This window comes from Morone saxatilis, unplaced genomic scaffold, assembly GCF_004916995.1.
Source record: "Morone saxatilis isolate NCDOM2014 unplaced genomic scaffold, NCSU_SB_2.0 Contig21, whole genome shotgun sequence".
In the NCBI taxonomy this organism is placed as follows: domain Eukaryota; kingdom Metazoa; phylum Chordata; class Actinopteri; family Moronidae; genus Morone; species Morone saxatilis.
The window spans coordinates 18,394,119-18,418,761 of NW_023339774.1; the positions used below are offsets into that span (position 1 = coordinate 18,394,119).

General features: G+C 40.9%; 1 protein-coding gene across 1 annotated transcript; it reads left to right on the plus strand.

The window, feature by feature from the left end:
• Positions 1 to 2,539: 2,539 nt before the first annotated feature.
• Positions 2,540 to 16,881, plus strand: enc1 (ectodermal-neural cortex 1). The gene is made up of 3 exons (XM_035667798.1): positions 2,540 to 2,865; positions 9,347 to 11,162; positions 14,224 to 16,881. The coding sequence occupies exon 2, from the start codon at positions 9,353 to 9,355 to the stop codon at positions 11,126 to 11,128; it is 1,776 nt and encodes a 591-aa protein (XP_035523691.1). The 5' UTR covers positions 2,540 to 2,865; positions 9,347 to 9,352; the 3' UTR covers positions 11,129 to 11,162; positions 14,224 to 16,881.
• Positions 16,882 to 24,643: the final 7,762 nt, after the last annotated feature.

Here is a 24,643-nt window from a genome sequence, read left to right on the forward strand (position 1 = left end):
GTGTGTGTGTGTGTGATTGGGGTGAAATATGTCTCACAGTTGCAAAGAAACCAATAGTATATGACATTTCTGACCCCTTTTAGCCTCCACTTTGACTGCTGGGTCAAATTTACCCCAACAGTAGCTATGTAATATAAACATACAGGGGGTGGGGTTGCAAATATGTGAAATAAACCATTTTCATTGTATATGTTGATTACACTTATTAAGCCAAGCAGAAGAAATTTCATACCGTAAAAAAAAATACTTTTAACTATTTTTGTTTAGATTTTTTCAACTTTAAAACGGATCAATCTGACCCGAACATAACAGGAGGGTTAAACAAACTTCTACTATCTGTAGAATACATATGAAGAATACATGTGATGACTTTTTGCCAAACAAAAGGAACATATATTTGTACATGCACCCATATAACATGACATATTTCCTGATTTGGTGAAATAGAATGATTTTGGTAACAAAAGTTATGTTAAGTGTGGTTTGGGGCAAAGAGATGGTTTTTAATAAGGTCAGAATAAAAGAAAAAACAAAAACAAATAATTGATTTTGCAGATATTATTGTTATTTCTGCACATACAACCGTGAGGGAGTAAAGCCAAAGTCAACCAGACACAAGAGTTAATAATTAGATAAATAATCTGTCTGTTTTGTTTTTCTGATCCTATCTATTGCCCCTTCAGCTTCAGCTTTCAGTCTTCAGCACTATTAGTCCAAGCCACATTTTATCCACTAGATGTCTCTCCTGTCATACATATGAAGCATTTGCTGCCATAATGAGTTTTTCTTTCCAACTAATCGCACTTCTTTAAGGGGAACTGTTCTGTATTATCCTTAATATGAAGCTACAGTAATTGTGTAATTTTGGTCTTCATTAAAACAGTTGATGGGAAAAGAAACAGGATGCGAGTGTGTAACAGCTCTAATCACCACAACACAAGTGCACTACACATAAAAACAAACAAAATAATAAGATTACAGCCTCAAGGGTCCACTGAAGAGTTTAGTCACAGCCAAAAGTACTGTCAACAAGCACCACAGATGTGACTCAGACAAGATGTCCAGGGATAAAATTGGACTTCCCGTTCCCGACTACCCCGACCAAAAACCACAATGTCTTTATAATCCTATAGGATTTACATGTGTCTATGGCGTTCAGCGGTGAGTTTGCTGTGACTCAGTCAGACATTATGGTATTTTCTATATGATATTGTTCAGAAAGTATTGTTTTTTAGCAGTTAGTCAAGTTTTTGACTCTACAAAAGCACATTTTCTTTTGGCTCCGGTCACAATGCTGGATCTTGTTTAGTCGTTAATCCACACTGGGAAACAAGCTTGGACTATAACAGAGTTATCAGCTCCTGTACAGTGGCAAATGGACCATTAGGTGTTTTGCTGTAATATCTACCAGACTTTTTTTAATCTGGATTAAAAATAACAATTTCAGCAAAATTCCAAATTTACAAAACCCAGTACCTGGAACTTTGGCCGAGTGTTAATAACTAAAAATATGTAGTATACGGTTGCAAACTGTTATAATATATTCTAGCTCTTTTTATTTTTAACAACATGTGCATTCAATGTTATATGAACATAGACTTTTACAACTAACAATCAATTTGTGACAGTTAAGGTAAAACTTGTCTTGGTCATTTGAGTAAATACCCCAACAGTAATGCAAAAACACACACACAAATACAGTGTCAGTCAGTAAAACTATAGGTGTAGCCTACACATGCACCAAAACATAGTTATAGTAAAGCTATACACATAATGGAATCTAGAAATAACATAGACTATGAGATGATCATTTTCTGTTACATACAAGTGGTTCTCAACCTTTTCAGCTTATGACCCCTTGTATAGTTTCAGACATCTATGAGTTGTTAGAAAAGTCCAGAAAAGTCCACCCAAAAAAAAAAATCTATAGAGATTTTTCTAGCAGAACGAGAACTGTTGTTTCTTCTCACGACCCCTCAGATTTATCTTGTGACCCTTCGGAGGGGGCCCGACCCCCTGGGTTGGGAAACACTGGACAAAACTATTGAGCTGTATAAAAGTAGTTAACCCCCCCCCCTTCCCTTGACCAGAAATGGCATTAAATGTCTTTCACATTGTTGCATCAGTAACAATCTGTCACATAGCAATGTATCAGTTATCCGGAACAGTACTTTAACTTTGATACTTTTACTACATTTTGCTTCTAGGAATTTATTTGCAGGATTTTCACTTGTTGTTGAGTATTTGAACATTGTTGTATTGCTAGAAAGCACCATATCCCTCTCTGAAATGTAGTGGAGCACTGACCTGGGACCTCTAAAAATAAGGAGTTCGACTAAAAAGTTGAGCAGTAAATAAAACAACTTCTACCAATTCAAATGGTGTTTGTAAGCCTCTGTGTGTGTGTGTGTGTGTGTGTGTGTCCCGCCCGCTCCCCCCACATCTCACTTCATTTCCTGCACGAGTAGACGGTCCTCCCCCCTCTCTCTGTAAACACACCCATTGATTTCAGTGAGAGAGGACTGGGAGCGCAGGAGGAGGACAGACACTCAGAAGCAGAGCGGCAGCGCTGGAGGAACGCCTCTGAACATCTCAGCTCATCCTTTACTCTAAAGCCCGTCAGTTTTCAGATACATAGGCTGTATATATATATCTATAACTTTCGGAATTTGCAGGAAACCCAGTTTAGTGCTTTATCTGAGGGAAAACGACCTCATTCTGACCGAGTAGTCCGCCAGCATTTCGGAAATAACCAAAGGAGTTGTTCCACTCCCCGAGCGCAAGGCTTGCATCGTGGCTCTTTCAGAAGTGGCATGTTCGAGGGATACTGCGGACGCAATTGAACTCCTGCTTTCACCCAAAGAGGTACGTTTCACAATAAATCTTGATTATAGCTTATAAACGTGGATGATTGTTATTGCAACAACTGATGCACCCCCCTCTTTTTCTGATCACCTGATGATGGAAAACTCCGCGCTGTGACAGAGAAAGCGCAACAGCGAACAGGCTGACGGACAAAAGATTTCAGTTAACGTTCACTGATGATGTCAATATTATGTAGCTATATACAGCGAGGCACGGCTGATTGCACTGTTTCCTTTATTATCATGAAATATGCAAACAGCTCTCCTCTCGGTCCTTTGTGCTCTCCTCCTGCGTCTTGTTCCCTCCATGCACGCTCAAGATGATTTTAAAGGCGACATCAGGTGTGATGTGTGCTCCTCTTCTTGCTGTTATAAACTGATTAAACCGTATTTTCTTAAGTGGCGGGGCTTTGGTTTAAACACAGTTAAGCTCTCTCAGATGTGTGTGGACAGCTGGTTTAAGACTACAGGTCTGATTCTGTTAGATTAAGATTGATGCAGACATACAGATCAATAGCTGCTGGTGCGTCCTCTTGTTTTGCAGCTTGTTTCATTTTTTTTTCTTCCCCCCACCAAGTAGCAGATGTATATAGAGCTGGCCCATATAAGCCTCGTGTTTACTTTTGAAGTCTCTCCCTCCCATCCTTCTTCTTGAGTCCATGGTTGACTGTGAACACCTGGCAATGATTTTAAAACAGACTGCAGCCTGCCAGGCCTCAGATAGAGACCAGAGGCTGCGTGTGCATGCCTTTTTACTGTGTGCTTTGTGAGTGTGGCATGTATGTGCTTTCCGGTTATGTGCCTGTGGATCTGTTTTCTGTGAGGGGATGAGGATGACAACTCTCCCAGACATCCAGCCAACCGCTCACTCTCACACTGCTGGCATATTTTCCTCCTCCCAGGGCTCGCTGGTGTGAATGTACTGTCTCTATTACTGTAACAGAAAATAGCCTGTGAGACCAAAGAGAAGTCAATAGCATGTGCACTGGTGGTATCGCATATTAATAGTTTTTGCTTTTAGTGCTGCAATTATTGAGATCAATAATACATATATCATTTATACATTATTTTCTTTTATTTTTGAGGAATTGGTCAGTTGTGTAATGTTAAAAAATAGTCTTCAAAGTGCTTGCTTTGTCTGACCAACAGTCTAAAACCTAAAACACAGCCGGGTTGCAATTATTGGTGACAAAGAAAAGCAGCAAATTTGAGAAGCTGAAGCAAAGAAAGTCGCATTGTTTCACTATTTTTGCTTAAAAAATGAATGAAACGATTATCAAAACAGTTGATCAACTAATTGATCAGTAATTCAGTTGGTTTATGCTGAAACGAGAGACTTTCATATTTTTAGTTGATGTTTCAGTAAGGTTATTCACAAGTGGTGCTACATAAACAGTCATGTAACAAACAAACCATCCCCTTGATTTTAACCGGCGGAAGTCAAAGTGAATACATAAGCTTATTAGAAAAAAATACTTTATTTCCTCATACAGGTTATGCAAATGATATACAAATTGTCACTTGTTGTGTAGTAAAATGAATCCTAAAGTCACCTTTAAACCAAGGTGAGGCAGCTAAAATGTTTTTACCTTTCCTCTGCTAAGATTTTACCACAAAAACTTGTGGTGTGGTTTTGGTTTTTAAAAAAGCCATTTGTGTGCGCTGTCTTGCTCTGTCACAGCTTGTGACAAACAGTTCGTTTTTATTGGCCCTTATTGTTATCAAGATTTTCACAACATTTTAAAACATTTTCCTCGATGGTTCACAAATAACGTCCATATAATTAACAGCGATCGGTCTCCAGCAAACAATTATTTTCCATTTTATATTAATTGGCCAAACCTTTTCTCAGTTAACTATGTAATTGTTTGGTCTATAAAATGGCAGAAAAAGCAAAATGTCCATCACAATTTCTTAAAGTGGCGTCTTCCGAGTTTGTTTTATCCAACTAACAGTCTAGAATTCAAAGATATTCAGATTGCAATCACAGAAGCAGCAAAGCCTCACATTTGAGAAGCTGTAATGTTTGTCATTTTTGTTTTTATCAGTTATACAGTAGCTGGCGATCAACAAATCGATCCATTGTTTCAGCTCTAGTCTGCATTCTCTCAAGTAAAGACAGTTTTGAAACATGAGACGTTAATGCCAGACAGTCATCAGGAATTTCACGGCAACTTGTTAACCTTCAGGATGTTTATACACACTATGTAACCTGTTTACTGTCAACAACCAGATTAAAGTAGTAATCTGATTTTGAGAGGTTAAATGGGGTTGCAGTAATCGGATTTCCCCAATAATCTGTGTTTACATGTGTTGGGTTAATGTCCAGAGGGATGTGTGCATGTTGTTTGCAGAAAACATTTGACAGACTGTATGTGAAATTGGTTTCCTCTGATGAAGGAGAACTGGAATACAAACATTTACAAGAACCCACATAAGGAAATATCATTTTAAAGTGTGAAAATCATCCCAGGTCTTCTTAGATTCTGTAGGTTTGGCATACAATAATAAAACTTACTACTGGACAGATGTTGGGGGGCAAGCAAATTTGTAACAATGGACAAATTGCCATTTAAATTACAAATATATGAACAGAGGGTTTTCAGGACCTGCAGGCTACTTGGTAATCCAGGCTTTATCCTTTAATATGCAAATAGCATAAGTATCTGATTTCTTTATTCACCTCTCCTGCACTCACAGCTGTGTGAGTCAGCTCATCCATCCACCAAAACTTTGTTTGATGAAATGCAAAACTTAGATTACACAAGCAAAACACCTTGAGTATGTAATTTAATGGGATGGTGGTAGGGGAATAAAACGGGAATGTACAAACTGTGATTATCATAATTTTAGCATTGAATGCATCATCAAAGGCAAATTAAGTAACATTTTAACAAGAGTAAATGAGTGAGTGGATAAGTAGAAAGTGGAGCAAGATTTCTTTTTTGTGACACAAACTCTCATTTGGACAACAGACCAAAATATTTGGCATTTCCAAGAGCAAGGACCTGTCATGCCTTGCCATTATCAAGATGAGAAAGTAGCTTGTTGAGACATTTCAGAGAGAAAATGATTATAATTTGGAAGTCAGAACAACATTGGCACAGAAACAACAGGTATGTTTGGGATAAAGGCTGCGACTGGCATTCACCTCTTATTGTGATGGCAGGTAACTGCCGTTTGTACAGAATTGTATTTTCACTATCTCTCCTATGAGCAGACAATTACCATACTGTATAATTTAAAATAACCACAAATTTGTTCTCAATTGTTCTAACGAGCTCCTGATGGACTAATCTAAATGTTGATCTGCCATTCAGCTACTGACTGTGCCTCAGACCTGGACTACTGAAGGTTACATTCATTAACATGCTAATTATTAGTACATGCAAAACCTCTCCAATTTAGTGCATGATTTATTAGGACCACTTATTTAAATCTAGCCACTTACAAGTTCCAATTAGAAAACATGAGCTGCAGTATCGGTACTGAGTGTGTGTGTTTGTGTGTGTAGGAGGTGTTGTGAAGGTAAGAGAGGAGGTTAGGATATTCTCATTATAGCTGAGCCATAGGGCAGAAGATGACGGGTTGCCAGTTTTGTCAGTGCTGGAATGCAATAAATCCTGTTGAACCAAAGCTACAGTTGGTTTTGAATGTCATTAAGTTGTGACAAATGTTATTCTTCCTCATATTATTATTATGAAATATGACTTGGAAGGTTTTATATATTTTTTTAATTGATTTCCCCCCCACATATTATGCAATACATTCCACTGGAATACATTCCGTAAGACATGTAGCTGTGAGAACACCTGTGAAACATTCCCCATTGTTTTATTCACTTAAGAAATGTTTCGCAGACTGTTTATTCTTGTGGTCACATTTATATGAGTCATTTAATTTCAATATTTAGCCAGATTTTTCTTTGGTAAGTCAGAATAACAAGACTAAGAGTCTACAGTCATGTTAGCAGCTCTGTGAGGCCAACATGTCCTCACCAAAATAACCAAAGAGGAGAGAGTGCCAGTGACAGGCCGACCATCGTCGACGTGTGGTTAATGTTGTTTGTTTAGGAAAACCATAAAGGTAAATGTGGATTGTAATAAGCTGCTTTCCCAACCAACGTGTGAGATGTTTGAGTCTGGACCAAAGTGGAGGTTTGACTGACATTGCCATCCCTACAGCAATGCTGCTAGCATATCTAAAACATGAAACCTGTGCTATCAGATTGGCTGAGAGGCACAAGGTACCTGAAAACAAATGTACACAGTTGTGCACACAGAATACATTATGGTAAAACAGGCTGCCGGTTGTGTTTTCCCCAGTGACAGCTGCACCAAAACAGTCAACCTGGGTAAAAACAATAACCTTACATACAGCAGCTGGTTTGGTGAGTTAGTTAGAATGACATGGAACAATACAGTTCTTTTGAAGCCAGAGGTATGAGTGACACTGCTCACCAGAAAGCCCCATTGGACTTTCATTTGTATGTGCAGGGTTCATACCCGATTGTCTATTCACGAGACAGCATTCTGAGGATTTTGGAGCAGATGATGCAACTGAAAGAAAATGGAAACTGGCCTCTGCAGCTGGGTTGTAGTGGAATCATTTATGGCACCTTGAAACCTTTCAGCTCCATAAGTCTTAAATTGATAGTTTACCAAAAATCAATCTTTTAAGAATCAAACACTGACCACCTGTAGGATTATAAAACATTTTCTCACTGACAGAAAAACAACGGCAGCTGTGGTCCACTTGACTTCAGTCACTGGCAATACATCACAATTGTGACAAGCTTTCATGCTGGAAAAAACAGTACCAAAACATCCGTAGTTCCTCTGGAATAAAAACTCAATATCATGTAATCACTTTCTTCAAAGCTCTGAAGTGTTTTGAAGTTTGGATGGATTTTTTTCATACTTTTTTGTCTTGAAAGCTTGTCATCATTGGAATAAATTTCAACCGACAGAATTCAAGCTGACCACAGCCGCAGCTGTTTGCTGTCAATAGGAAAACTACAAACATGCAACCACCTCATGCCTGTTTTGATACAAAAATGGCAAATTTGGGTGGAGTGTAATTGGTCTCAGGATTCACTCTTAAGATTAAGCAGTCTCCTGTCATTCCTTAAATTATTTGGAGTGACCTGGAAGAGAGTAAGTCTGGTCAAAGACAGCTGTGGATTTACTAGGTCAGACAGGGACTCAGTGCCTCTGTAAACAGAGTTAAGGAGGCACTTGGTATGTCTGGAAATTGGGTGGAATGAAAGTGAGGATAGGGCAAGGACAGTGAAGATGGGAACTGTGACTTTTTGGAGGGGAGTGGAGTAAGTTCTGTGCATTTCTCAGAGGCTCAAAAGAGTCCTGCTGTCTCATTCTTTCCTCTTTTCTTAAAGAGAAAGAAAAGAGGGGGATTAGTACTGCTTGGAGTTGGAAATGGAAAAGCTGACCGGTAGGCTTTTCTGTAAGAAGACAAGTGTTATCTACTTGACCTTCGTAACTGCCAGACATATGCTGTTTTGCAACTTGTAATCACTGAATGTTTTGCTAAATGTCTCTATCTCTTGGGAATGTTTGCAATACTCTCCAAAAAATACACATCATTCATCATATTAGGGCTGCGTAGTGCATGCATCACAGTGTGTGCATATATAGTTGTGTCTGAGAATGCAAATTAAGAAGGAAAATTAGGCCCACTTGAATATTTGACTAAAAACTGCCGCAATCTGCTTTTTCATGACTAATCTTACAGGCAAACAGTCTAGGCTCTCTGATAAACAACATAATTTCGTCTGATTTACAGTGATTACACACTGCTTTTGCATTTCAGATAACAAGTGTCTCCTGCATATTTTGCATCTAACTTTGAAATTAGTGTACATGGTCATTTTTAAAATGGTTATTGTATGCTTATTTAAATGTATTAGAACATAATAATTATCTATTTTGAAAAAAGATCACCAAAAACACCTACTCTCTTTCCATTACAAAAACTAAAAGCTGCATGCATTTGCTGAATGTTTTGTTTTGTAAACATGTCACAATGTAAATTGACAAAATGTACTTATGCATAAGTTAATATGAGTATAAGTTCCTGTGGGAAATGGCAGGGCTAATTAGTGGTAGAAAGAACACTTGAAGGATGGAGACATCGATGCTGGAAGAGGAGACCTTCAGTGAATTTAGATGGAGAGTGAATGACAGAACACTCTAATGATCGCATTTTTTTTCCTAATGCTGTGTCTTGACAGCGACAAATTCCTATATCATTACTGCCCCTTCTTCTATTGGCTGTGTCAGCTTTATGATAGTAGTAACCTCATACAATTTTTTTTAAAGATAATTGTGGATTCTTTACAAAGACTGAAATAAACCTAAAATCTACAACATGCACTTTGACTTTGACACCAACCATCAGCCAAACGTCAAAGACCTTAAATATAAAATGCATTAAGAGAGATTTTCCTTTCTTTTCTTTTTCAGGATTCAATGAAAATGTCCGTGTGCGTCCATGAGAACCGGAAATCAAGAGCCAGCACTGGCTCTATGAACATCTACCTGTTCCACAAGTCCTCCTATGCCGATAGTGTCCTCATGCACCTCAACTCATTGCGACAGCAACGGCTTTTCACAGATGTCCTTCTTCATGCCGGTAGCCGCTCCTTCCCTTGCCATCGTGCCGTGCTGGCTGCCTGCAGCCGCTACTTTGAGGCCATGTTCAGTGGCGGGTTAAGGGAGAGCCAGGCCAGCGAGGTTGACTTCCGTGACTCCATCCATCCGGAGGTTTTAGAGCTCCTGCTGGATTACGCATACTCGTCACGTGTGGTCATCAACGAGGAGAATGCAGAGTCACTATTAGAGGCTGGGGACATGCTGGAGTTTCAGGACATCCGGGATGCCTGTGCTGAATTCTTAGAGAGAAACCTTCACCCATCTAACTGTCTTGGCATGCTGTTGCTGTCTGATGCCCACCAGTGTACCAAGCTGTCAGAGCTCTCCTGGGGCATGTGCCTCAGCAACTTTCCTGCTATTTGCAAGACAGAGGACTTCCTCCAACTGCCCAAAGATATGGTAGTGCAGCTTTTGTCACATGAGGAGCTAGAGACAGAAGATGAGAGACTGGTTTATGAAGCTGCCCTCAACTGGATCAACTATGACCTAGAAAAGAGGCACTGTCACCTTCCAGAGCTCCTGAGAACAGTCCGTCTGGCCCTACTGCCTGCCATCTTTCTCATGGAGAACGTTTCTACAGAAGAGTTGATCAATGCCCAGGCCAAGAGCAAGGAGCTGGTGGATGAAGCTATCCGCTGTAAGCTGAAGATACTGCAGAATGATGGCGTTGTTAACAGCCCCTGTGCTCGACCAAGAAAAACCAGCCACGCCCTTTTTCTTCTGGGTGGGCAGACTTTCATGTGTGACAAGTTGTACCTGGTGGATCAGAAAGCCAAAGAGATAATCCCCAAGGCAGACATTCCCAGCCCCAGGAAGGAGTTCAGTGCCTGCGCCATCGGCTGTAAGGTGTACATCACCGGTGGAAGAGGCTCAGAGAATGGTGTGTCCAAAGATGTATGGGTCTATGACACCGTCCATGAGGAATGGTCGAAGGCGGCACCCATGCTCATTGCCAGGTTTGGCCACGGCTCTGCGGAGCTGAAGCACTGCCTGTATGTAGTAGGAGGTCACACCGCAGCAACTGGCTGCCTCCCGGCCTCTCCGTCCGTATCCCTCAAACAGGTGGAGCAGTTTGACCCAGTGGCGAACAAGTGGACCATGGTGGCGCCTTTGAGAGAAGGTGTGAGCAATGCAGCAGTGGTCAGCGTCAAGCTCAAGCTCTTTGCCTTTGGAGGAACCAGCGTCACCCACGACAAGCTGCCCAAGGTGCAGTGCTACGATCCACAGGAGAATCGATGGACTGTGCCCGCCTCCTGCCCGCAGCCGTGGCGCTACACTGCTGCTGCCGTACTGGGAAACCAGATCTTTGTCATGGGCGGGGATACAGAGTTCTCTGCATGCTCGGCTTATAAGTTCAGCAGTGAGAGCTACCAGTGGACTAAAGTGGGCGATGTGACGGCCAAGCGGATGAGCTGCCAGGCTGTGGCATCGGGGAACAAACTCTATGTAGTGGGTGGTTACTTTGGCACACAGCGGTGTAAAACTCTGGACTGCTATGATCCCACACTGGATGCTTGGAACAGCATCACTACTGTGCCATACTCGCTCATTCCCACTGCTTTCGTCAGCACCTGGAAACATCTGCCTGCCTGAGCCCCAAACCCTACACCTGCACCCTTTCCATGAGGTGAGTTCGACCTCTCATATCTCTTTGTCTATCTAAATATCAGTGGTGGAGTGCTCTTTGAAATTGTAAATGAAGATGAGCCCAATCAATATGGGATTTTTTAACGCAGAGACCAATATAAAGACTTCAGAATGATAAATTGGCTGATATTCCATTTTCACACAAACACAAAAACATCAACAATCATTTTGGCAGTGATACTTCAAATCTGGCAGAGATTCACAAAGATACATCTTGAAGCTGCACATTTTAGAGTTGAACTAAAGGACATTATTATCAAATGAATACAGTAAATAAAATTACTTCAGATAAAGTTGAATAATAATTAAACTAAAAATTAATAAAAAAAATACAACAAAAAGATTCCTTCACTTGAATTAAGAAAAAGATTCAGAAGAAGAGAAGCAGGAGCTCTAGGAGCTTTAGAGGAGGGAGAGTGGGCCTGTGGGGGGATTGATAGGGGCTTGTGTGCGTTAGTTAAGTGAGTTATGTGGCTGTGGGGATGGGCCGAAGGACAGAGAGGGTAATTGAAAGAGAATAGGATACTTTTATTGCTCCTGTGGGGGAAATCCCTCTAAGAGGAAAAAGGGGGTCTGCCAATTAGACAAGCCACACACCAGCAGGCTACAACACCCTGGCGAGGCTAATCCACTCTCAGTCGCCTTCCTTTGATGAGGTTATGGTCTTAAACGCTGGGTGAGAGGGAGGCAGCCGGCGACTCACGCAGTGTCGGAAACCATTCATCATCAGTTACAAGTAGGTGGTGCAAGAGGTGCCTGTGAGAATGTAGGGCTACAGAGTGGCAGCACCCCCCCACCCCAGGCAAACACACATCATCCTTGATAGTAGTGGTCTCGCTCTGAAAATTTACTGTTGAACTCGACAGTCTCTTCTGCTTCCATCTATGTCTTCCTGGCCTCAGTCTAACCCTGTTCTCCCGGTCTGATGATAAACAGGCCAGACGTATGTAGAGCATGGGTAGTCAGCTGGCAAACCTGATCTTTCTGCATGCTGCAGGCTCACAATCACATCACACAATCCCTACACCCTACACTGATGCCCCCACGCATACCCATGCAGGCAGTCCTTTTCATTTTGCTGTATTTGTTGAAATGGCTGTGGGCCCTCAACTCCTGAGAAAGTGAAGGAACGAAGTAGAGTGACTCCCCAGCTGTCCAGCACAGCACCGTCTCCTATGTGATAATACCAGGAAGCAGCTCAGAGCAGCTTCACATGCTGTGACACTGTGATGTTCTTCCTCTCCACAGGATGAAATATTTTTTAAGACTTATTCCCTTTCTTTTTAGTGACTCATCTCTGAAAAGGAGAGACTAGACTGAAGGTTTTAACTATCTCTAAGCCAATGCAACACAGTGCTCAGTGAAGGATATAATCCTGCCACTAATTTAATACAGAATTTGTTTTTGCTGCGCCTGCCTTTCATGGCAACTGACAGTCACTGAACTTGGTGAAAAGACAAAATGTGGAGGAACGGAAAAGAAGGCTGACTGTTTAGGAATGAAAGGGGAAGGAAGTATGTTAGACCTCACAGAAGGAGATTGTAGCTGTGAGAGAAAAAAGAAGTTCTCTCTCAGTTTTTCCCAGGGGAACAATTCTAACTTGTCTGAGATTCCTCCTTTTTAGTTTTCTTTCCTGGGAAAGATTTTTGTAGGGGCGAATTGTACTGAGAAAATCAAATAAAGCATTGTTTTTGACTGACTTCCTCGATGTTGATAATGTAGCCATGTTTTCAGGTTGACTGGTTTTAAATATTAGATTTGGCACACAAAATAACAAACAAATATAGGCAGTCACTATTCACTAGTTAAAAAAGGTCAAATTAACCATAATCCTTTTTGCTAGTTGCTAGTTTGCCAATTGATGGATCGATGAGCGTAGTATCAGACTAACTCTCCGAGAGAGTAAGCGTCCCAGAATCCTCTTTCATTTTTGGGTAAGCGTGAAAGCATGTAGTTAAAATGCACCAGTGAGCAGTATCCCGCTCCGCTGTTCAAACTACTTTGATTAATAAATTCATAAATGTATTTCTCTAAATGCTGACATGAAACAAACTAGAATCCAGCGCTTAGCAATTTTTCTGGATTTTAAGTAAATTTACAAGGGATGATCAATGTAACCTCAAGGCAGATTGAGGCTTCATCAGCAACAAGACATTTTTCTCCCAGCCACATTTCTATGGGGTAGAATGTGATCTTCGGGGTGTACTTGTTCACTCAGCAGCAAGGGAAAGACCCACCTCCACCAACAGAGATAGCTGATGATATTACATTCACATTATACACATAGAGGGCTGCCAAGCCTGTAACCATCTGTGCTGTACAGATAGGCCTAAGTAGATATTAAGTAATAGCTTTAAAAATGGAAAGGTCAAAGTGAAATTCTGAGAGTAAAACACACTCAGATGTGAAAAGTGTAGTAGCCTGAGGGGGAGAGAAGAAGCTTGACGAAGGCCAGACTGTACTGAGGAAACAGAGTGGGTGGATTTACCAAATCTATCAGTCTAGCAGGAGATACAGAGTGGCTATATCAGCAATAGTATTACAATGTAACGTAATAGTGTAGCTTTTCTTGTTCAGACTGTGTCAGAGAGGTGTAAGTTTATTTCTATGGCGATTACTGAGGCTGCAGTCTGTGCTGGTGTTGTATTAGATCACAGGGAGTAAATAAAATGCAGTCCAAGTCAACATTATGGCAAATAAGAGCTTCAAGAGTGTTAAATCTTTTATCAGCACTCTGATAGAATCACAGTGCTGTTGCATTGCATTGTATTACATTGTACAGGTATTTCATCTCCCCTCTGTACAACCCCAACTCTTTAAAGAGACAAAAACATTGCAGGAACTAAAAATTCTTCAAGGTTGTGAGGTCATCCAAGAGCTTTATGCATGAGCCTTGTTTTTATCATTTTCTGTTTTTAAGCTTCCTTTGTACTTTGGATAATTAAAAAGTCACCTTTAAACTGTTGAGTGTTCCTTGCTTTCAGGCATCTTCACACATCTTATTAGCCTGTTTAACGAGTTATTCTATTCTTCTTCCTCAGATATCCCTGTTTTGCATCATCTACTGGACTCCAACTGTGAAGAAGCACACATCATCTTCCTCTAAAAAGAGACACTGACCAGTGATGTACAGACACCCGCATTCATCTTGATGTTGCAAAGAGGCAGATCCAGAACCACATACAGCTGGACACTTTACTGGAATTATGTCATCTCTTTTCTGAGAAGGAAGCTGAGACATGCAGTACAGTCGCAAACAAACCAAACAAACTCCTGCATGTTATATGAGGCACAAACTCCAACCTTGTGTACATCTGGCATATCAGTGCTTTCATGCTGCCATATGAGGACTGCAAACATATCACACAACCTGCATTTTTCTCATTAAGTCATGACAGGCTTGTGAGGATCTGTATTGATGTTTTTCTCTATGATAAATAATAATAAGAAAAAAATGCTCTTTTCATGAAACTGCAATGTATAGCATGATGGATGTTCTATTTAGATTGAGGGAGGGAGAATGCAATGATTGGTGTGCTAAAGAACAGAACGCAACTCAGTTTAACTGAGTGTAGCTGATTTATAAAAGGCACAATGAAGGAGCAAACCTCCCCCCTCTCTCCTCTAATAAGCTTTTTTGTTTGACCCCTTGTATCTTTTTTTTCCTTCTTCTTTCAAAGACATGCGTCTAACAGCTCTGACACAGAAACAAACCTTTGAGTGTTCCTCTTATGAAGGCTTTGGCAGTTTGCTGTCACTGCAAGCCACGAGGTGTTGATGAGCAACACCAGCTGAGGTTGAGGAGGATAGAGGGGATCTGTGCATGGCCAGTGGGTGTCGAGGTGCCTCGAGGTCACGACCTTACATGTTTGCTGTTTTGCAGCTACGCATTAACGCCCGCTGAGCGCCGGTTAACTAACCAACTGCACACAGGGGCGGTATTCAGTGTTTGGACTCAACGCTGTCGCATTCAGCTGTACACTTAATGCTGTAAAAGACCGGCTGTGCTTCTGTTATTCTGATAAAAGTAAAGCTCGCTTGCTGAGTCATAGCTGAACCCTTTTTAGAGCATGTCCACTTCTAGTGATTCAGTAAAACTGGCATGAACTCTTCTCTGTGGTCACAGAAATCTTGTCACCTTAACCTAAACTGAGAATTAATCAGTTGTTTTTTTTTTAAAAACTTGCTGCAATGTAGTCTTAATTTATATGACAATGATTACTCTGTTATGTTAATATGTTTAATCCTATTTATTTCTTCTCTGCCTGCATTCTGATGTGAATGTATGTTTGGGTTATGTCATGCATGGCCAGGTGTTGTGTTTTTTTTTTATCTCAGTTGGGCTGCATTTTGCACAGTTCAGTCTTTCCCAGGAGAAGCTTGTTCTTTTAAAAGAGACAGAGGTGCACCTCTCCCAGGCTTTTCATTTATATCAGTGTATGAATGGAAGAGGAAGAATGGCTTGGATTACTGATGGTGTGAAGCAGTTTAGACCACAGAGTCGTTGTCCAAATAAGAAGACTGAATGGGGTTGAAGGAAATATTAATTTTACTTCAGATAGATTCTCTTTAAGCTCTAACCTGGATCCAAATCTTAAATCACCATGTCAGGGCCCAAACTGTACCAACAAAACAAGAAGATACGAACCACAAAACAGATAAGGCTATTGGAATGATGCAGTATGTGACCCAGTAACTATCAGGGACGTCACAGAATAACCCTGACATGGTTAAGAATGCGACTGTCTTTGCAGCTGTCCTTGGGACAGCTGCAGAACTGTCACATGTGCTAACTTGGCTCCTCGGGGCGTTAACCCACAGTCTTCTTCACCATTAGTTTGAGAAAGAGTTGAATCCAGTAAGCTGTGCATTGATAAGGGCAGACACCGCAGTGCTTTTTACCATAGTGTCAATGATGCACACAAAAAAAGAAAAAAATAAGCAAGCTCCTAAAGACCAAAAAGAGAGAATGTCTCAAACACAGCATATGACATACTTGGTAACTCTAATCAGTGTTTCTGTCTGTATGTCTGTCTAGGTGACCTGAGCATTGACGTTTTGCAATTGAATATTAATGGAATCATTGAATTTCAATGTGAGAGGTAATGTTTTGGTGGGATATGTATATATTTTTTTCAGTTGTCATTTCTTGTGGATTCATGAAACAAATCAAATCTTTGGGGATCAATTGGTAAACCACTCTGTAAGTTCCTGCTCAGCTCCTTAAGCCACCCAGAAGTCCATCCTTTTATTGGCAATTTCGGGACTTCTATGGAGACCCTTGTGGCTCCGTAATGTTGACCTCCTCTGACCACTGAACACAGAGGCTCTGGCCCCACCAGTCAGATAAGAGCGTTTCTTTCCCAGAGAACCCAAGTTTCCCTGGCAACAGCAAGTAATGAATGCCCTCTTCAATTTGCGCCTAATTGCTGAGTGGCATTTCCCATTTCTACTCTTGCCCTCCTCTTATCCCCTATTTTATCTGGAAATCCAGCTGGCTCAGATTGGAGAACAGTATCTTGCTTCGCACAATGATGTAAATTGGACAGAAAACCCCCCCACTGTCAGTGTGCATCAGTTTCATTTCTTTTGTCATGTAAGAGTTTATTTCTATTTTTTATGGCATTATTTTGTACATGTGATTTTTTTCACAATGTGAAATTCATGGCTAATAAACATAAGAGTTTTTTCCTCTTGACTGTAAAACATTGTGTCTTTGTCTTCAGTGTGGAGATAATTTGTCTGGCTACATGTATTAATATAATAGTGCAGATTTAGAAGGGAAAAGCAGCTTCGGCACAGCATAGGGTGCTCTCATTACTGCATGTTTGGCATATTTAGGCAGCTTTGGAGTGAATGCAGCAGCCAAGTGTCCTGAGGTATTTAAGGCAGTATATCATGCGTACAGCTTTTGTTCTGTGGAGGAGGGACTGGAATCATCTTATCTATGCCTCTGGCTTCTAAGCTTGCTGCACAAGAACAGGCGAAACACAGCCAGATACTTTCCCTTTCTCTGTCAAGTCACCTTGGCAACGACAACCTTTATCTGCAAACTGTGGGGGCTGGAGGAGAACATGAAATCTTAAAAAGCACCTCTCTCTATTCCCCTCCTCCCTCCCTCCCTGGTCTGCTTCCCCTCTCTCCTTCTCCCTTCCTCTCACACTTTTCATCAGTGAAACGCATTGCAAAGCGGCTCGCTAGTTGTGGCAGTTGACGTTCCCTGGTTTGTAACAAGTCTAACATCCCATTAGTGAGTGACTGCAGAGCACACTGCCTCTCTGCTGCATTCCTCCAGCTCTGAAGAGTCCAGCTCTGTTCACTGTTTACATTCTTCACCCTGACACAACTCCTGACCGGTGACAGAGGTTGAGAAACACCAGTTTTTCTGGATTTTGACCCTCATGCATTCACAAACAAAATGGGGAAGGGGGGAGCTTGAGAAATAAAGCATGACTTTCACAATATGTGCTGACAAGTTGGAATGAACTGATCTACATTATTTCAAGATATTTAAAGAGTTCTCAAGCTTTCTCTGGCTGAGAAAAAGCTAAGAAAAAGGGTTGACATTCAAGGTGAAAGGTAGGAGGTCTCTGTGTGGGAGGCCCCTCAGTGCCCCCTGTGTGAACCAACAGTCCCCCCATTAATCAAGACAGGAAGTTGAATTTCCTGTCCGCCAGGAAGTGAGTCTTATAACCCCCCCAGATCCAGAACATACCACTGATGGCTCAACCCTTCAACACTGTGAATCCTTTGGGTGCTGTTAGCTTATGCAGAGCTTGGCTGAACGGACTAAAGTCTGGTATTTTGTGTGGGCAGTCTGTATGTGTGGCCGAGTGTGATAAAAACAATGTACCTACATGTCACCGTCGCCTGGCAACGCAGGCATTTGCCGCGACTCAGTAATGCAAGCACGCACACACATGTACACATGAGACCGAGATGTTTTACAATAAATTTCAGTTTTACATGTCCTTACACTAAACCACAGCAGTGTCAGCAGATATCTACTCAGTTATTTATGTCTAGATTTAGAAGAAATAAAAAGATACAGGAAAAAGTAGGGACAAACATGAATTGCTATGTATAATAAGATAAATTACAAAATATTAAACAATTAATATAATATACTTTTATTATTTTATTTAACAACTTTTAATGTGGAGAACGGTATTCCTGAACAATATTTTTTTCAAGAACAAGTCCTAAATGTTTTTCTTACTGTCAATAAATCCCGTGAAAAGACCAATTCGAACAATGTGTTGGTCTATCTCTCAATACATAATGCCTCTGCCTGTGGCACTCAGCACCAAGCCCATTGGTTACCCCTGAAGTAAATCTTTAAAAATAGATTTTTCTAAAAAGAAATACTTCCCATGGTCGGCATTATAGGTTTTAACAAACATTAATCAAACGGGGATGTAATGCATTTGTTGGGGACTATTTTCAACAGTGGATTAATACATAATTGGTGCTCTAATAGGTATTTCCAGCTGCAGGACAGTGAATAAGGGATTGAAAAATTATATAAATGTTATAAATGTTATATTCTGACATTAAGACTCAAAATCTCAGATTTGTGGCCCTACACTCTGTTCTTGCCCAATACACAAGCAATACTACCAATTCATCTTTCATTCACTCATCAAGAACGTAGAATGAAAATACTACATATTTGTCATTAGGTTGTGTTACACAATTTGTGTACAAAAGAGATCATACAGATCCAACCTTTTCCCTGTGGATTTCTGAGGATTTCATCAGCTGGATGGAGGTGCAGGTAGGTTGATACAAAGCTGAAGAAGCCTTGAAGAAATATTCATACTATGCAGGGTGGAGCTGGTTTAAACCATTCCAGACACACAAGCACAGACACTGTGATCATGTCAGGGATGTTTTCAAAATGAGAGAGCCGTCCACTGGGCTGCGCTCAGTCTGACCTCTGAGTTGCATCAGCATTCAGGCAGGCAGCTGAGGACCAATCCGCCTCAGGCAAGGGGACTGTGTCAGAGGCCAGTGTGTTGCTGTCAAATGTCCTGAAAAGGAAATTAAAGCAAAGATATTCTTATGGAAAAGTTAACTTTTTTAACTTTAAATTTCAGTGCTGAAATGTCTTGTCAGTCTTTGATGCTACCTCCTATTTCTACATATTCTACAACAACATCAAATGTGTTTTAAACTAGAGGCAATTTTAAAGTGCCAACTGCTTTAAAGAAAGTTTACTGTCCTTTCAAAAGCCCTGCAGCTGATCCTGCTTATCTGAACCAAAAGGCAGACTCAAGAGATAACCTACTGAGGAAAGAAATGGCATCTGCTGAATAGAGAGAGTCACGCGAGGCTCAAATCACAAAACATTATCAAATCCCTCCCTTATCAGAGCTTCCATTTAACCAGTTGTAGCTTTTATAATATTTTGAAGTACGTTTTTTTATTTCATTTCAATTATGCATGACTTCATTAGTCCTCTGTTTATCCTCCACAGCATGTGCCCTTCCCCCTGCGTTATCGTGAGAAGGCTGAATGAAAATGGATGAGAGATAATTAAGTCGGAGGAGGTCTCCTCGGATACACAATGGCTCCTCTCTTCTTTCTCTTTTCACTTTTTGCCCGTGCCTTTGTCTCTCACTTGTGTCATTACTTGAGCCTCCTCCCTGGACAATCCCGCTGACCCCATCCTTAAAATTTGTGGCTATCGCAGGAAAGATACCCTGCTGATTGGGTTGCTTTGCAGCCACCAGCTAATTTACTGCTTGAACATCACCTGAAGTGATTTCCCATCAGATGAGGACATTTGGAAAAGCGCTGTAATTAATGGAGCACTGGGGAGCAACAAATACGTGACTGACCTTGGCTGCTTTCCTCTTGACTGATTTGGGGAAAACTCCACAGACCTTTAAAGGAAACAGATTTAAACTTAAAAAGGGGTAGTTCAACATTTTAGGACATTTTCTTATCAGCTTTCTTGCTGAAAGAGAAGATCGATATCACTGTCCTGTCTGTAAGGGAAATATTAAGCTGCAGCTAAACGTGTTAATTAGAGAGGGGCTGGCTGTTTCCCTTTGTTGTCTGTGTCTTTGTGCTAAGCTAGGCTAACTGGCTGTAGCTCAATATTTACTGTACAAACATGAGAGTGGTATCAATAATCTTATCTAACTTTTGACAAGAACAACCCCGTCTCCTAGAAATTACCTTTGTCAGTAAATATGCTTTGTGGAACACCTAATTCCACCGGGATTACTCTTTTTACTAGCCCAATGAGAAGATGTTGATATGGAAAGTATATGTATAACGTGTTTGATTTGTTTTCCTTCAACAACCACTCCTAGCAATTACAGCAGTATTAAAATGTTTTATGGTTATGTTTAGACATTCACAGCACATGGTTAAAATTCGGGAAAGAACAAGGTCTTAATTTAATACAGAACAAAGGCCAATCCATCATTTGCCCAACTCATGGAACAGGTACCTCTTTATGTGTGGAAATAAAAATCAATGAATTAAGTAATAAAAACAATGCTGATTTTTTCTTTCAAAATTTCTGTCAAGACAGTCTGATTGGATGCTGTGCTGACAGACAGAGTCGGTGTGGACTGAATGGACATACTTTGAACATGCTTTACAATACTTAGCAGGTGTATCGTTGACTATGTTCACCATTTTAGTTTAGCATGCTAGCATTTGCTAATTAGCGCTAAAGGCGAAGTGACAAGAAGATTAGAGGACTGATGTGTTTTGTTAAGCAGCTAGCTCAATACCTGCATGTTGCAACCATCCTGAAAACCTATTCTCATTTTTCTGACAGCTGCAGATTTATGAGCCTGTGAATCAAAAAAAAAACATTTCACCCTTTGGATATCTTACAGCTTTATCAGGCTTTTTCATGTTGATAAGATGTGTGTGGGGGTCATTAGTACATACTTATTAACCGCTTAGGGATGCTTTTAAGGCCACTTAGCTTACCTCAGCGATCTCAGGCTTATCTCAATGCTGAAAACCGCATTAAGATGAAACGCTGCACAGCTTCATAAGGTAGATGTAATAACAGTTTGGGTTGAGTCACTGCAGGCAGTGTGCTCATAACATTGTTTACGTTCTCTTTGAAATTGGGTTGTTGGGTCTTTTAATCAGTATGGCTCAAAGGCATTTTTCCCTGCAATTTCTGCTGTTATATGGATTTTCACTTGGGTGCGGTTTGAGGTTGGGAAAGGAAAGAGGGAGGTGGAGGAGGGCTCGGCGGTTTAGGTGGGATGATGGGGTAGACTTTAAAGTAGCATAGCTCGGGTGAAGTCTGTTACACAGTAAACAACTATTCTCTCTTGACGTGAATGGGAAGCCAAAACAATCAATTAACTCCAGCCTTTTAATTAAGGAAGGGAATTCACAAGAGAGGTGGCGGGTGTGAGTGTGCACTGTTATCTTCTTTCATTCCTCGTCAGCTGCCCTTTTCAAACAGACAACAGGAGGAACTAGTATGATAGTGTGTCAGTGTTGACCTATATCATTCTGACAAGATGTATACTTCAAAAGATCCTTCAAAATAATCAGCGGTAGAGTATTTAGAGCATTTACTCGAGTAAAAGTGAAGATAGAGAAGTATTATCAACAAAATGTAATTAAAGTATGGAAAAGAAATATGGTATATTTATTACATTATTAGATTAATTTTTAGATGGTTAATACTGATGCTGATGCAATGATTTGCTGCTGTAGTGGGTCACGTTGTAGATAGTCTTAAATACTTTATTCGTTTTAGTTGGGTGTTTCTCAACCTAGGGGTCGGGCTTCCTCCAAGAGGTCGCAACATAAACCAGAGAGGTCGTGGGATGATTAATGGGAGAGGAAATCCTATACACAAAAAGTATTTTCTCTATTCTTTGCTTTTTTATTTTTTATTTTACCTATTAACTAGGCACTACTTTTTCGTGATCATGGGCCAAAAACGTTGGAAAACAATGCATTTTGTTTAAGGTTATAATTAGTTTTTTGATGTAAAATCTTTATCTGAAAAGAAACTAGTAATTTTAGCTGTCAAAACAAGCCAAGTAAGTGTTGTAGAAACAGACTAAAAGTAAAAAGCACACCTGTCTCAAAATAGCACTTAAATACAATACTTGGGTAAAAGTAATTTGTTTTTTTCTATCACTGAGAATAACATGGTGACCTCTAACTTTTTTAATTAACATATAGACTGTATTGCATTAGTTTCTTCAGAAAAGCTACAAATAATGAGAATCTTTCAGGAGAGAGAGAGCTGATCCAAACTCTTTATTACCCATCATGCTCAGCAGAGTGACCCTCCCTGATCCCCTGAAACTACCTGTCAGATAAAGGTCAGCGCTGCTCTCACTCTGACAGACATGTCTGTACAAACAATTCCAGGCTAAAACCTTAATCTGCAAACCAAAACAACCTCACTGAGGAAAAAGAAAGATCGAGAAAACAAAAAAAGTAGCTGAAGGAATGGAAAGCCTGTGTTTACTGAGGCATACTCACAACAAGGCTGATAAATGAATGTGTGCTGATGTGAGGTAGCCTCGCCACAGCTAATGAATGAGTGTGAGGGGTGTGCAGAACTCCAATTTCTCAGGCATTTTTATAACCACTTGAAGTCAGACTATGGTTTGAAGTTGCATTTCTCACTCTCTTTCATCAATTAGGAGAGCCTCTTTAACTAAACACCGACCTTAAAGATGGAACAGAGGTGAGGGGGAGAGATGGGGGATCAGGGGGCCCACTGAGTTTGTAATTAGTGGAGTAATGCAGGACGTCTGACAGCTGGTTAGGATTTTGACTGTTTTATCCTTTGCCTGCCTTCCCCCGTGGCAGGTTGTTATCTGTGCCTTAGAGAGATTTCATTGGCTTCAACTGACCCCCTGATGGGGGCTCTGAAGCTGTATCTCAGGCCCCGACAGCGGGGGACCCCTAAACTTTTAGTATTAATCACACAAAAGGATTCCTCGCCTGACTCAGGCATGTGGTCCCCATTGGGGTCTCGGCAAGCATGAGCGAAGATGAAAGCCTGCCCTCTCTTTCCTGCTCCGAATGTGTTGTGCACACGCCAACTCTGCTGATGAGTGTCCGCTTTTGTTCTGTACCGGACCACACACACACACATAAACACAGAAAACCACATATATGCTTGAACACACTTCCAAACACCCACAGACACACTCAGTTCAGCCGCAGTCACTCAGACACCCAGTCCTCAATGTGCTGTGAAAACTTTTTCAAAACACCCAAAAGCTCTGCGTCAGAAATGATGAAAAGTGTCTGACATTTCAGAAGAGCTTTATCACGCGGATTTGCTGATGGCTTAAGTGACCACATCAAACTTCAGTTCTCCTCACAGATGTTTTCCTCCCTTTTTTGCTTCATGTGGACTGAGTAAAGGAGACGAAGCTGGGACTTATATGTGTGCTCTCATCACTGGTGAAAAAGGGATTTACATGAAAAAGTCATCTTTTTAGAGAAGAGCTGCAGCAAACGAAGCCGCCAAGTCGCTCTTAGACGTACGACACATTGCAGAAATTTAAACCATTCAAGTGATCCTGAGAGGATTGAATTTTCCATTTTCATTAGATTTCCTAATCTCACTTTTCAACATGAGTGCTGGGAATATCCAAAAATGCATTCATGAATTATTTTAATGAATCTGGTGGAGCAGATGTGTATACCAACAAAGCAGATCCACATATGGAATATGTTAGAGGAAATTACTGGTTAAGCACTGTATGCTCTTAGCAAGCAACCTGCGTACAGTCTGGAAAAACTACCACAACAATGCTAGAAAAGAGCCAACAGACCCACAATAAGGGAAACATTGTGAAATGTGCAACTTCATTAGTTAAAAAAGCTTCGTTGAAAATTTTAATCAGAAAAAGGAGAAAACTCTTCCCTCGTATTGGGACCCTTACATTGCACAGGATTGTTGCTATTCAGTGTATCTGTGCTATTGGGAGCTTTGACCAGGCAGGACAAACTGCACAGTACTGTATCATGTGTATCCTTTAGGTAAAGCCAGTGGCAAAGATATAAGCTAAATAACCGTTTTGGAGCAGAGCAGATCCAAACACAAGCCCTCCAGTGACTGCTTTAGCCACAGTCCACATTTTATTAGGGCAGTAATTATAATTGGCCTATGCCAGCCACTTCTCAATCCTCAGACCTTGTCATCTTAATCTCTGCTAATCCTCCTTTGTGTTTGCAGAAATTAGTTTGTGAAGTGGGCTCAATCTAGGTCAATCCTTTGGGGCACTTTGGAAAGAGTCTGACGGGGTGCATGTGTGTGTGTGTTTGAGCCCCCCGTGACAGATTTGATGGGAGGTTGCAAGCATGGAGGACGGCGTAGGGGTGCAGTGGTGGGCACTGAGTTGGGCAAACACCTATTATCACCATTTTAATTGGAGATTAGTGGGAGGATTTAGCTGCAGAGTCTGCAGGGAGGCAGACGGCAGTGGGTGCTGG

What these genes read in the sequence shown, in the direction of transcription:
- enc1 (XM_035667798.1), top strand. Translation starts at nt 9,353, where the DNA reads ATGAAAATGTCCGTGTGCGTCCATGAGAACCGGAAATCAAGAGCCAGC.